The sequence below is a fragment of the Ovis aries genome, chromosome 6, assembly GCF_016772045.2.
Source record: "Ovis aries strain OAR_USU_Benz2616 breed Rambouillet chromosome 6, ARS-UI_Ramb_v3.0, whole genome shotgun sequence".
In the NCBI taxonomy this organism is placed as follows: Eukaryota; Metazoa; Chordata; class Mammalia; order Artiodactyla; family Bovidae; genus Ovis; species Ovis aries.
This window is the reverse complement of record NC_056059.1, coordinates 6,249,048-6,263,194: the sequence shown is the minus strand read 5'-3', so window position 1 is coordinate 6,263,194 and position 14,147 is coordinate 6,249,048. Positions and strand designations below refer to the sequence as shown.

Sequence of the window (14,147 nt, the reverse complement as noted above, 5' to 3'; positions counted from 1 at the left end):
ACACTATGGTAATACGTGTGACTTGTCTTACTGTTTGACTCATTAATCACTAGGAAACCTAATGAACCACAGAACTGCTGTTTCCCGCTGCCGTGAGTGAAACTGACAGGTCACAGCTAACCTACTGTTGACACCAGGGAGGTGGTCTGTAGAGGAAGGCTAAGACGGCGACCCTGAACAAGTCTAATATAAGCCGATGCGATGCAACACGGATAAAGGAATAAAGGAATAACACGACACGCTAAGTTTAAAAAATTCATTTTACCACGCACTGAAGATAAAAATAGCACCATACTCATAGGGTTCTGAGGATTAGCTTTTGCTGATACAAGTGAGAACACAGAGTAAGCATTTGATAAAGGTCAGCTATTGACTGTTGCATTATTGTCACTATACTGACGTCTTCTGGGTGAAAATAATTCCCTGTCATAAGAAAACACAAGGGATTTATGTCCCTAGGTTTTACCCAGCACCTTGGGAGAAAATTTTTCCAAGGTTAAATCTGTGATCACAGATGTGATTTCCTATAATGAATTGAAATTGGAAAATGGATATACTAAGCGAAAGGAGAAGTACTCATTTTCAACTGAAATAAAACTATAGTGTAAAAATAGAAACAAATCTCAATGAGGAAAATACTCAGAAATTTTGAGCAAAATTATCTCTGGGATTTACTTCAAAATAATCAATGGATTAATAAGGAAGAAGAGCGCAGAGAAGCGGGCAAGAGTGTGGATGGAATGATAGTAGCCACAGGTCAACTGAGGACAGCTAATGAAGACATGGGGGCTCCTTAGCTATCCTCTCTACTTCAGCATTATGTTTGAAATTTTCCAAATAGGGAGTATGTTTAAAAAGAGATTAATTGCTAATTGACAGCTGGCTTAGAGTCGATTCTTCAGTACAATCATGGAAACAGTAAAAAATTGTATTAAAAATTGTATATATGTATATGTACGCATACATTTAATTTAAAATATATGTATACTTGTGTGTGTGTGTATTTGAAACAGATTTCTACTGACTTCTAATGCAAAGTCTCTTATATAGTACTTTACTAAAACTATTAAGAGTTTTTTATTCACATTAGAAAGTACACCATCTTGGTTACTGGTAAATCTTGACTTATACATCTTTCTAGCTCTTATTTATTAGGGGGCTGGAGGAAAAGTTACAATCCATAACTCAAACATTGATTCCTACTGATCTCTGCTGGCTAAGAGTAGGCAAACACTAAAATAGATTTCACACCGGTGTATGAATGACCAAGGAATGCCCTTTCTGAAGTCTAATTCCCTGGACTGGTCTATGATGTAAGAAATCTCCATCCTATACACAGTGAGTGTTTTCAGGCAGTGGGTGAGGCACCTCCGGAGATGGCTGGCGCAGGTGGGTAGGCGCATCCTGCTTGGGAGGGAGACTTGTTTGAGGCCAGTCCCCAGGCCAGTAGTTCATACTCAGAATCACCTGGCGGGGGGCAAAGGGGGCTGGTAGTAACACAGATTTTCAGCCTCCACCTAGGACTTACTGAATCAGAATTTTCTCAAGATCCACAAATCTGTAACTTGGAAGAGTTTTCCCTCTTCCTCATTTCTGATTCTGAGTGCTTGGGATATCTGGTTTTGTTTTTTTGATGTGTGACTAGAGCTGCTCATGAGAAGAGACGGGGAGGCTCAGGCAATGGAGAAAGGACAGGGCGCAGGGGACTAGCATCAGTGTGAGCAGCTCGTCACTAAGGTCCAAGGACCGCTTTCGGCCGAGAAAGCAGAGGACGGAAGGGACCCGGGCCCTGAGCTTTGCTATGGTCGTAAGACCTTCGACAAGTTTCTAAAGTATGCTGGGCCTCCGTTTCCTCAGCTGTTTAAGTGAGGACAGAGGAAGCACATGGTTCTCGTACGGTCGCCGAGCTGTGACAGCCACCGAGCGCTGCCGCGGGAGGGGCCGCCGGGAGCGCGCTCGGGAGCCTGGGGCGTCCCGCGGGGCAGCCCACCTCTAACGTGACCATTTGCTTGGCCATGGCTCTCTCCACGGCTTCGTACATCTGTGTGTTCTGGATCCCCAAGCCGCAAAAGATGACGAAAGCTTCCAGAAACTGTTCATCGTTTCGGTTGAAAGGCTTAACTTTGCCAGTGGTTTCCTCCATCTTATTAACAAGTTGGCAAACCCCTATAATAATCCAAGAAATTGAACAAACGTTACTATTCATAATCACAACATGCACTGACTTTAACACAGACCCCCAAAGGTCTAGGGCTTTTCTCTTAGGAATGCTTGCCATCTCCAAAGACGCAAACGGATCCTCACAAATATAAGCTAGAACAATGAACTGAGTTAATTTACACGCAAACTCATTTCACACAGTCCTAAATGTATGTTGTCTATGTGCAAAAAAAAATCCTAGAGTACTATTTTCTTTCAGATTCTGTCACGAATTTTATATCAGTTGAATCCTCAAAGACAATTTGTCCTTTGGAGACTAATTGGATTTTTGTACTCTTGCCAAAAGAACAATTTTGATGCACATCAGAATTTTGGGTCACCCAGGCCGCCTTTCCTTACTGAGAAATCAGAAGTTAAAAAATACAATTATCCACAAAATAGAATGTAGGAAACAGACAGTTCAGAGACAGTCTCAAATTTCAAACATGTACCTCTGCATCCAGGAGAATATTTCCAATCATTTTTGATACTGCAAATAAATGCATGTAGAGGTGACTTTTTTACTTAGATCTAAGAGCAGATTTAATCTTTGAAGAAAATCATAACCTAACATCCCAAGTCCTGGCCTTTCTTAGAAAGTCAAACATATAGTATATACAAATGGAAGACCATGTCAAATCTTAACTGAACTCATGGTTCTATGGGGCTCCGATCCCAAGGGGTCTCTGCGAGGAGTCTGATGACCTTGTACCTCTGGGGAACAGTGTTTCTAATGTCCTGTGTCTTCTGTCTCTACACACGTAACACAGACCTCCATCGCGTGCCCACTGCGGAGTAGGTGCAGTGCTCCACGCTTCAGGACACTCGTGGACTCTGGTCTGCGTGACTTACACTGAGAAAGGTGCACTCACATCCACTTTACAGATGAAGACACTGAGTCTCAGGAAGCTTAAGTCATGTGCTCCAGGGTGCTTACGTTTAAAATTGAAATCCCAGGTCAGCCTAGCCCCAAAGACCAGATTATCACCATGCAGCTGCCCTGTGCCTTTTACCCGTCTGATGACTGCTAGCAGTTTCCTGACTGCCTCTTGCTCCACCCACACCTTTGCCTATAGTTTTCCGCTGGCCCCAGTCTCTTTCCTGTTACCCAAGATATCCCTACATGCCCTTCACAGAGAGCTCCCAGAGGCCTCCTGCTTCCCCAGGGGAGGCAGACACCTCTCCTAGCTCCTTATCACCTGGAGGGTCATGGGGAGTTTTATTTCTGTCTCTCTTTCTAGACTGTACATATCTTGGGCTTAAGAGATTTTATTTTTCAGTTCCACTTCCTCAGCTAGTCAGGCCTGGCACACAGCAGGACTCAAACAATGTTAACCAAGTTAATGAAAGGATGCAAGACTGCAGTTCTGGCCAAATTACTTTCCCATGAAGACTGTGCTTTGCGATCTCTTATTTTTCCTGGAGCACAGAAGGATTTCAGAGAGTCTGAAATGATGCATGGTTGCACATGTAGTCCCTTTATCACCACTGGTGTGCACTCTATTTTTAACACTACAAATTATCTGTATCCTCCTTTTGCTCTTTGTTTGTGAGAGTTTTTCTATTTTAGACAGTAAAGCCATCCTTATCTATCAGTATTACCACTGCAGAGGTTAGGTCTCTAACACTTATTCCATTATCAAGAAAAATTTAAAATCTGGACACTGCAAGTAAAAACCATGAGTAAATGGCAATCAGCATTCATCATTTTAAAAGACCACATACCATGTACAGTGCAAACACAAGGGTTATGTCCTCCAACCTTTGTGAATCCCCAAGTTATAAAGATGGAACTGTTTATGAAGGCATCTGGCTATCTCCCTCATCACATGTTCTTGAGTCATGCATTCTTTATCTTCATATCACGATGTAACTGCTTTTCAATTTTTACTAAGTTTTCTCCTGCTTGATGGCCACTTTTCATAAACAGGATTTTTCTTTTTGTCACTTCATAAGACTGACTGCATGTATGGAAAGGAAAAGACGAGCCGGTGAGGCTGAGATGTGGTCACCAGGCATTCTGCTAGGCTTGGGACCGAGGTAAGGAGCTCTTTCCAGGACAACAGTTCAGATCATGAGCCTCAGTCAAGTCCTTGAATGAATACATTGTTGTTTAGCCGCTCAGTTTAGTTCAGTCGCTCAGTCGTGTCGGACTCTTTGCAACCCCATGGATCGCAAGGCTCAGTCTGGCTTGCCAGGCTCCTCTGTTCATGGGATTCTCCCGGGAAGAATACTGGAGTAGGTTGCCATTTCCTACTCCAAGGGATCTTCCCGACCCAGGAATCGAACCTGTGTCTTCTCCTGTGGCTCCTGCATTGCAGGCAGATTCTTTACTGTTGAGCCGCCGAGGAAGCCCAGTAAGTGGTATTAATACATAACTCATGAATTGAAAGGTACTACAAGGGCATATTCAGCATGCACACAGCAAGAGTTGACTGTACTGACCACAGCTCAGGGCAGAACACCGAGCATGTGTCTGTGTCATGACCCGCCTCAACAGACAGGCAGACACAGAGTAACACTCAGGATAAGAGAAGGGGAGAGGACGGGTGATCCCTTTAGGAATATACTTTGATTCTTCTTTGAAAGCAGTCACATTTATAGAGCATTCATGATAATCTCATTGATCTCCTTACACCCTTCATAAAATTTAACTCTATTAAACAGAAATACCTAAGCTGGAAAAAAATCTATGAAGAAGAAAAAGGTTTATAACAAACAGGGTTCTTTGAGAAAATGTAAAGCTTGGACCCACTTACAGATAGTTTGCACAACGTATTTCTTAAAGATGTGGAAGAGTGGATGAAGAGTATAGTAATGAAATGTAAAACTGGCCCTTTGAGATGCCACATCTACCAGCAAGTGATACAAAATCAGAAGCACTTACCCCTAAAAACAAAGTAGTTACTGCAGAGCCAAAAATAAAACAAAATCACTCAGCCAAAATCGATCACTATGTATAATCATAAACCATTCAAAACCATATTAGGTGAAAACCGAGAAGCAGCAGAGCTAGATAATAAAATATCAGTGTCACATAATATTAGTAGCTCAGAAAGCACTTGTACAGACATCATTTCACATGCTCACAACAGCAACTCTGAGAGCTAGCTGGCACTGAAGGCCTCTGGAAATTGTGCTGAAGGGAACTGGGTAGTTTCTCAAATCACACACTGAGGTTTCCTTTTCTATAATTCCAGAGGTCAGATGTTCTTACCAGCCACAGCTTTCCTTCTGGCTTTGCGGCAGAGCAGGGCGTCAACGCTTACATTCTGCCTGTGGTCTCACGCCTTCTTTCTCACACAGCGTGGCGAGATGCCAAAACTGTTAACACTCGTGGCTCAGACAGTAAAGAACTGGCCTGCAATGCGGGAGACCTGCATAGGATGCTTGGTCAGGAAAATCCCTTGGAGAAGGGAATGGTGACCCACTCCAGTATTCTTGCCTGGAGAATCCCATGGACAGAGGAGCCTGGCGGGTTACAGTCCATGGGGTCACACAGAGTCAGACACCACTGCATGACTAACACATACACACACAAGCCCTGCCCTTTTATACCCTTATGACCAACCTTGCAAAAATTTTTTTTTTCACTTATTTGCCAATTATCTTAATTTAGGAAGTTTTTTGCTGCAGAAAAGATTTGATTTCTCAAGTAAGTCATCTTTTAAGTTTTCAACTATCATGTCTTGCTTTTAAAAGAAGCTCCCTGTTTTAAGACTACATATAAACCAATATTTTCCTCTAGCACTTTTACAGATGCATTCTATCACATTTAATCTTCGAATTCTACTTAACCCCCCCCCCCCAAATTGCTACTGGATTCTTATGAAACTTAGTTATTCATCCTTTAATAATTTGAATTGTCACCTCAAATAATAAATTCATATTATTTCAACACTGTGCTTTTTTCACATTTAAATTTTATGAAATCAGTTTGCATTCTCATCAATTGCTTGTAATGGTGTAACAGAAATCATGTTTTGCTTTCTTTGAGGTACATAAAATGGTATCTTTCAACCAATAAAATCTTAGAAACAGAAATATAGTCTATTATATACCAACACAAATTATATCAGACTTGGGTCTGCATTTAGACTTTCTATTGCATTCCATCGATTTTGCCATCTTTGCGAGCACACATTTAATACTTTTAATTATATTACTTATGCAGTATTATTTTAATTTCTGATAAGGCAATTCTCTATCCATCAACTCTGATTATTTTACACTATCCTTCCAGAAGAATTTTATAAATAATTCTTTTTATATGTTATCCTCCAGATGAATATTTTATATGTTTGTTAAGAACTCCCTTCCCCTTTGAGAAACAACCTTATCAGGACATGTATTAAAATCGAAATAAAACCTAATCTGCAAAAACTTCACATCTTAAAAACAATTCTTATCATCAGGAAATGTTTTGTCAGTTCATGTACTGAAGATTTTCAAGTTATCTAGCACAGTTTTATAGTTTTCCTCACATAGATGTTCCTATTTCTGATAAAGTTTATTCCTTGTTACTATTGAAAATGGGATTTTTTTTCCATTATTATTTCCCAACAAGTTTGTCTTGCCATGTAAGCAAATTATTTTCCTTTAACAATTTGAAAGCCAGGCACTTTTGCAACTCTCGCTTTAGATAGCTTCTTTCAGCTGATTCTCTTGGGTTTTTCCACTTAACAATCATATCATATTGTTGGTTATTTTATTATTTCCTTTTTCATACTTCACCTTACTTCATCCTTTCCTGTCCTCTGGTTGAGTTGGTAAGAATTTACTTTGGGTAATAGTGTTCTTTTTTTTTTAAATGACTTAAAAAATATAACTCTTTCAACTACTTCCATGAGAAATTTTAAACTCTCCTTAGTATTGGTTATTATCAATTTTTATAGAATTTGTTTCATCAAAACATATCACTTTTTTGGTACAGTGTATTACATAACACCTTTTAATATTTTTTCGGCATCTATAATTACACTTCTTTTCTCATTCCCATTTGTGTTTCTCTTATTTCCCTCATTATCTGTTGGATGTTTGTTTAGTGTTTGCCCATCATCTCGTTTTACTATCCCTTTTCATTCCATAAATGTCTCTTTTCAATTTCTTTCCTCTGCTTTCTTTCTTCCTATTCATTTCTTTATTTTGGGGGCACTGTGGGGAGTGAGACGAACACTTAGTTGAAATAGTTTCATTATTTCCTGATTCAGTTCAGTCACTCAGTTGTGTCCGACTCTTTGTGACCCCATTTTCCACAGCAGGCCAGGGCTCCCTGCCATCACCAACTCTGGAGTCTACTCAAACCCATGTCCATCGAGTCAGTGATGCCATCCAACCATCTTATCCTCTGTCATCCCCTTCTCCTCCTGCCTTCAATCTTTCCCAGAATCAGGGTCTTTTCAAATGAGTCAGCTCTTCGCATCAGGTGGCCAAAGTATTAGAGTTTCAGTTTCAACATCAGTCCTTCCAATGAATATTCAGGACTGATTTCCTTTAGGATGGACTGGTTGGATCTCCTTGCAGTCCCAGGGACTCTCAAGAGTCTTCTCCAACACCACAGCTCAAAAGCATCAATTCTTCGGCACTCAGATTTCTTCACCGTCCAACTCTCACATCCATACATGACCACTGGAAAAACCATAGCTTTGACCAGATGAACCTTTGTTGGCAAAGTAATGTCTCTGCTTTTTAATATGCTGTCTATGTTGGTCATACCTTTCCTTCTAAGGAGGTAAGCATCTTTTAATTTCATGGCTGCATTCTCCATCTGCAGTGATTTTGGAGCCCAGAAAAATAAAGTCTGCCATTGTTTCCCCATCTATTTGCCATGAAGTGATGGGACCAGATACCATGATCTTCGTTTTCTGAATGTTGAGCTTTAAGCTATCTTTTTCACTCTCCTCTTTCACTTTCATCAAGCAGCTCTTTAGTTTATTATTTCCTGATTAAAACAGTCAAATATTTAAAGCTCTACACCTCCTCTAAGTACATTTTTGACCTTATACCTTGCATTTTTATATTAAATTGAGATGACCACTAATTTTCTGAAATACTATACTTTCATTTTGACTTTTGATTTCTTCTTTGACATTTGGGAGAATGTTTCCAGTTTCTAAGTGAGTTTTTCCCTTCTAATTTATCCCTTTATTATGCATTTCTAGTTTTAATGCACTGTGATCCATGACAGTGGTTTTCAATTCTACTTTCCAGAAATGACTAAGTTTATGTTGTATGTGTGTATTTGTAAATTTCTAATGGATATTTGAAAGGAATATGTGTTTTTAAAGTATGACATATAAAAGTAAATGTATGCCAGTTAAGTCATTTCATTGTTTATATTAATCAATTCTAATGTTTCCTTTTTTCCTATTTAGCATTTTATGAAAAAAGTATTAAAGACTCTCACTATGACTACCATTTTGTCCACTTCTCTTTGTATTTTTAATAGCTTTGACTTTTTTTTTTTTTTAGTTTTTTAGTTTTTAAATTTTAAAATCTTTAATTCTTACATGCATTCCCAAACATGAACCCCCCTCCCACCTCCCTCCCCATAACATCTTTCTGGGTCATCCCCATGCACCATCCCCAAGCATGCTGCACCCTGCGTCAGACATAGACTGGCGATTCAATTCACATGATAGTATACATGTTAGAATGTCATTCTCCCAAATCATCCCACCCTCTCCCTCTCCCTCTGAGTCCAAAAGTCCGTTATACACATCTGTGTCTCTTTCCCTGTCTTGCATACAGGGTCGTCATTGCCATCTTCCTAAATTCCATATATATGTGTTAGTATACTGTATTGGTGTTTTTCTTTCTGGCTTACTTCACTCTGTATAATCGGCTCCAGTTTCATCCATCTCATCAGAACTGATTCAAATGAATTCTTTTTAACAGCTGAGTAATACTCCATTGTGTATATGTACCACAGCTTTCTTATCCATTCATCTGCTGATGGACATCTAGGTTGTTTCCATGTCCTGGCTATTATAAACAGTGCTGCAATGAACATTGGGGTACATGTGTCTCTTTCAATTCTGGTTTCTTCGGTGTGTATGCCCAGCAGTGGGATTGCTGGGTCATAAGGTAGTTCTATTTGCAATTTTTTAAGGAATCTCCACACTGTTCTCCATAGTGGCTGTACTAGTTTGCATTCCCACCAACAGTGTAGGAGGGTTCCCTTTTCTCCACACCCTCTCCAGCATTTATTGCTTGCAGATTTTTGGATCGCAGCCATTCTGACTGGTGTGAAGTGGTACCTCATTGTGGTTTTGATTTGCATTTCTCTAATAATGAGTGATGTTGAGCATCTTTTCATGTGTTTGTTAGCCATCCGTATGTCTTCTTTGGAGAAATGTCTATTTAGTTCTTTGGCCCATTTTTTGATTGGGTCGTTTATTTTTCTGGAGTTGAGCTGCATAAGTTGCTTGTATATTTTTGAGATTAGTTGTTTGTCAGTTGCTTCATTTGCTATTATTTTCTCCCATTCAGAAGGCTGTCTTTTCACCTTGAAACCTCGAATATCCAAAGCAATCTTGAGAAAGAAGAATGGAACTGGAGGAATCAACTTGCCTGACTTCAGGCTCTACTACAAAGCCACAGTCATCAAGACAGTATGGTACTGGCACAAAGACAGACATATAGATCAATGGAACAAAATAGAAAGCCCAGAGATAAATCCACACACATATGGACACCTTATCTTTGACAAAGGAGGCAAGAATATACAATGGAGTAAAGACAATCTCTTTAACAAGTGGTGCTGGGAAAACTGGTCAACCTCTTGTAAAAGAATGAAACTAGATCACTTTCTAACACCGCACACAAAAATAAACTCAAAATGGATTAAAGATCTAAATGTAAGATCAGAAACTATAAAACTCCTAGAGGAGGACATAGGCAAAACACTCTCAGACATAAATCACAGCAGGATCCTCTATGATCCACCTCCCAGAATTCTGGAAATAAAAGCAAAAATAAACAAATGGGATCTAATTAAAATTAAAAGCTTCTGCACAACAAAGGATAATATAAGCAATATAAGCTTTGACTTTTATATGTCAATGATGTTATTTACCTTATTAAAGGCATTTAGATGGGAAAACAGTGGAAACAGTGTCAGACTTTTTTTTTTTGGACTCCAAAATCACTGCAGATGGTGACTGCAGCCATGAAATTAAAAGACGCTTTCTCCTTGGAAGAAAAGTTATGACCAACCTAGACAGTATATTCAAAAACAGAGCCATTACTTTGCTGACTAAGGTCCGTCCAGTCAAGGCTATGGTTTTTCCTGTGGTCATGTATGGATGTGAGAGTTGGACTGTGAAGAAGGCTGAGCGCTGAAGAATTGATACTTTTGAACTGTGGTGTTGGAGAAGACTCTTGAGAGTCCCTTGAAGTGCAAGGAGATCCAACCAGTCCATTCTGAAGGAGATCAGCCCTGGGATTTCTTTGGAAGGAATGATGCTAAAGCTGAAACTCCAGTACTTTGGCCACCTCATGCGAAGAGTTGACTCATTGGAAAAGACTCTGATGCTGGGAGGGATTGGGGGCAGGAGGAGAAGGGGACAACAGAGGATGAGATGGCTGGATGGCATCACTGACTCAATGGAGGTGAGTCTGAGTGAACCCCGGGAGATGGTGATGGACAGGGAGGCCTGGCGTGCTGCGATTCATGGGGTCACAAAGAGTCCCACACGACTGAGCGACTGAACTGAACTGATGACAATTACACTTCCCTCTGTGAATTTATTCAATGCAAAGTGATTCTGTACATTATGCTCTTTTATCTTAAAATCTACCCTCTCTGATACTAATATTGTTATCTCTATTCAAATTTTGCCCATTGTGTGTACAGCGTGTTCTTATAAACAGTATACACTTCATATTAATATCTTCTAGAAATTCCTCAGTGTTGGTGGTCCAACAAAGGTAAGCTCTGTTTTCCAGGGCTACTATGAAGTTTCTCTTATTTTTCTATTTCTTCAATCAATTCTTGAAACTATAACCCTTATGTTTGTTTTCATTCTGTAGATTTTCACTTTTATAATTTAAAGACATAATACCCTAGTTCTTTTTTTTTCTCATTTTCTTCCAGTTATTACTGTCCCTACAGTCTTATTTTCTGTGCTTCTTATCATTAAGCACAATTAACAATTCTCTCACTGGGGAAAACTGGATGCCTTAAGCAACGTAGGCAATATGTACCATGTATGACACTGCACAATGTTATCATGTTCGCATTAGGAAAATCCTGGCAAATATTTTTACAAACAACCGAACAGATTGCCAAATGATATAATTTAATATGAAAAATAAAAGTAGAAGTAAAATTTAAATTTATGTAATTTTACAGCATTTACTTATGCATTGGAATCATATTGCCACACACAGATGAGCAAAGAATTAGACAGTATGAGTTTAGAAAATACATTCAGTAAAAAATACATCTCTCTCATACTTCACTGTGTCAAACGACATGTAGTGTAACAATATGATTTGTATTACTTTTTCACTAAAAAAAGAGATATAAAGATTTATCTAAAGTGGAAATGTTCTCAACAACTTTTCTTTTTGGATGGGAATGGAACTGATTTCTTCAAAACGTGCCCTGAAACTGACATGGAAAATAGACATAAGTATTTCTAGTAAATATAAGAAAAAGACAAACTTAATCTAATAAATAGGGGAAATGATTGGTTAAAATAAATGAATGCTTCATGAGGAAAGGAGCCTCTTAATAGTGTTGGAAACAAAGTCGTGGAAACATTCTGGAGCAGCCAGACCACTGAGCAAACATTAATGATACAACAGGCCCTGCGCTCGTCTAATGTCTACAGTTTCATCTAATTGTCAGTAATGGAAAAAAGGAAGGAAGGAAAGATTACAAAAAACACATGGGCCCATCTGTCTTTCCGCGTGTAACTCTGTAGGGATTCTGTATTAGAATTACATAATAGCAAAATCTGGTCTGTGACATATAAGAAAAATTATTACAAGCATGCTATTTTCCATGGTACATCTGTGAATGTAAAGTTCACTTGAGAATTCAGATTCTCTGTTTTGCTACACTTACAGAACCGTGGGGAACACTGAAAATTTCCCCTATTGGAATTACCTTGAACCCCCACCAGAAATCTCACTAGGGTATTTTTCTTTCTTTTAACTGGTAGGGAATTTTTCCTTCTCCAAAACAACATTTGCTTACTTTTGACTCTTGTTATCAAATAAGAGTGACACAAAATGTATGCAAACAGAAGTCTGATTATTTTAGCTGGTACTGTTCATTTCTTGTTCACTTGTCTGGAACGGTGACAGGACCACAGAACGTGGATTCTGAACCGATCTGAAGGGTGTGACTTAGTTGTATAAGGTGCCCATAACACTCCAGTACTCTTGCCTGGAAAATCCCATGGGTGGAGGAGCCTGGTGGGCTGCAGTCCATGGGGTCGAGAGGAGTCGGACATGACTGAGCGACTTCACTTTCACTTTTCACTTTCATGCATCGGAGAAGGAAATGGCAACCCACTCCAGTGTTCTTGCCTGGAGAATCCCAGGGATGGGGGAGCCAGGTGGGCTGCCGTCTATGGGGTCGCACAGAGTCGGGCACGACTGAAGCGACTCAGCAGCAGCAGCAGCAACTGTTTAAAAGGTTAAACAGAGAGTGGAACCACATGGATATCCTGAGTCCTATTCCTATCCAGGGATCTCTGTGCTTTCCCAAATGACTCTTATTTATCACTTGTGTAAAGTGGTGAAGAAGCCTGATTATAACTTCTTCTAGCCATTCCCAATTATTCCAAAGAGATGCTGCTGAGAAAAAGCAAAGACATGACTTAATGTGGCCAGCTGCCCCTCTGCCCTCCTTCTCACCAAAACGTATTAGTATTAATAAATGGTGCATCATTTCTGGAATTCATTTCACATTTTCAAAGGTCAAAGGCAGCTTGTTGTAAGCTCTACACTTCTATCAAAAAGCATAACATCTGCCATGTGGGTTGCACCTAACTCCCTAGGACATCAGCTTTTAACTAAACGTTGACTCAAAGTCATACTGTAGGGCACCTCCATCAATCTTCTTTGGTCTCTGTTAGGGATCTGATTGGTGATACCCTTGGAAGGAGCTAATACATGAGCTCACTAGCTTCGTCTTTGTTCTCTGAGAACTGAGAGGTGTGCAAGTGATGAACAGCCTTCAGGGAGTCGCCAGGCTGTCTTCCCAGAGGCTGATGAGGCAATTCACCAGTGAGCCCAGCCCCGGAGGCTCGGAAAGCAGATTACCAAGCGGAGGACACCTCCTGCTCTCTGGGGTGCAGAACAGTACCTCAGCTCACAGACTGACTTATGAAACCAGAATAGTATCAAGAAATGAGTACCAACAAGAAATGGATCTGCCTCAGGAATGTGAGCAGTGCACCCGTAACTCAGCCCATGGCCTCAAGTCCAGGTGACTGATCTACGAGAAGGAGCAACTGGCAAAGCGAGCCATGCATTCTCTTCACACGAGTTAACGTATCTTGGAAAGTAAATAATCAGAACAAGGGAGGTCAGACTGGTGGGCTGTTTAAAGGTGTAAGTCAGTGTATTAGTCTCTAATCGAGAACACACAGCAGGGGAGACCTGGATCGCTGGGGGTGCCAGGACCACCTGCTGCACACACGGCCACCCAAGTGCTGGTCTCAAGCGGGCAGAAGAGCCTGTGCACCGACACAGCCTTCCACACCCATCTCCACGAAAGGGGCCAAGGTTCCCAGACCGCTGGACAGAACCGGAGAGGCAATTTTAGTGTTGGTCTCCCCACTCCCCACTTTCATAAACAATATCTCCCTGCCCCACCTTTCTGACTGACACTCTTCTTTAATAAAATTACAGTCAAATCTTGGAACTAACAAGAATTTTTTTTTTTTTCTGGAAACTGATTTTCAACCTGGAAACTAATCAGATTTCTT

At 40.2% G+C, this 14,147-nt stretch overlaps 1 protein-coding gene across 6 annotated transcripts in view; it reads right to left on the bottom strand.

The window, feature by feature from the left end:
• The window catches only part of PDE5A (phosphodiesterase 5A), a 149,040-nt gene that overhangs the window by 54,035 nt on the left and 80,858 nt on the right, over positions 1-14,147 (bottom strand). For all 6 annotated transcript variants that reach the window (XM_004009586.6, XM_042251114.2, XM_012179413.4 and 3 more), the window contains exon 10: positions 1,991-2,166. In XM_004009586.6, coding sequence (XP_004009635.1) covers positions 1,991-2,166 — 176 coding nt within the window. The remainder of the gene's footprint in view (positions 1-1,990; positions 2,167-14,147) is intronic.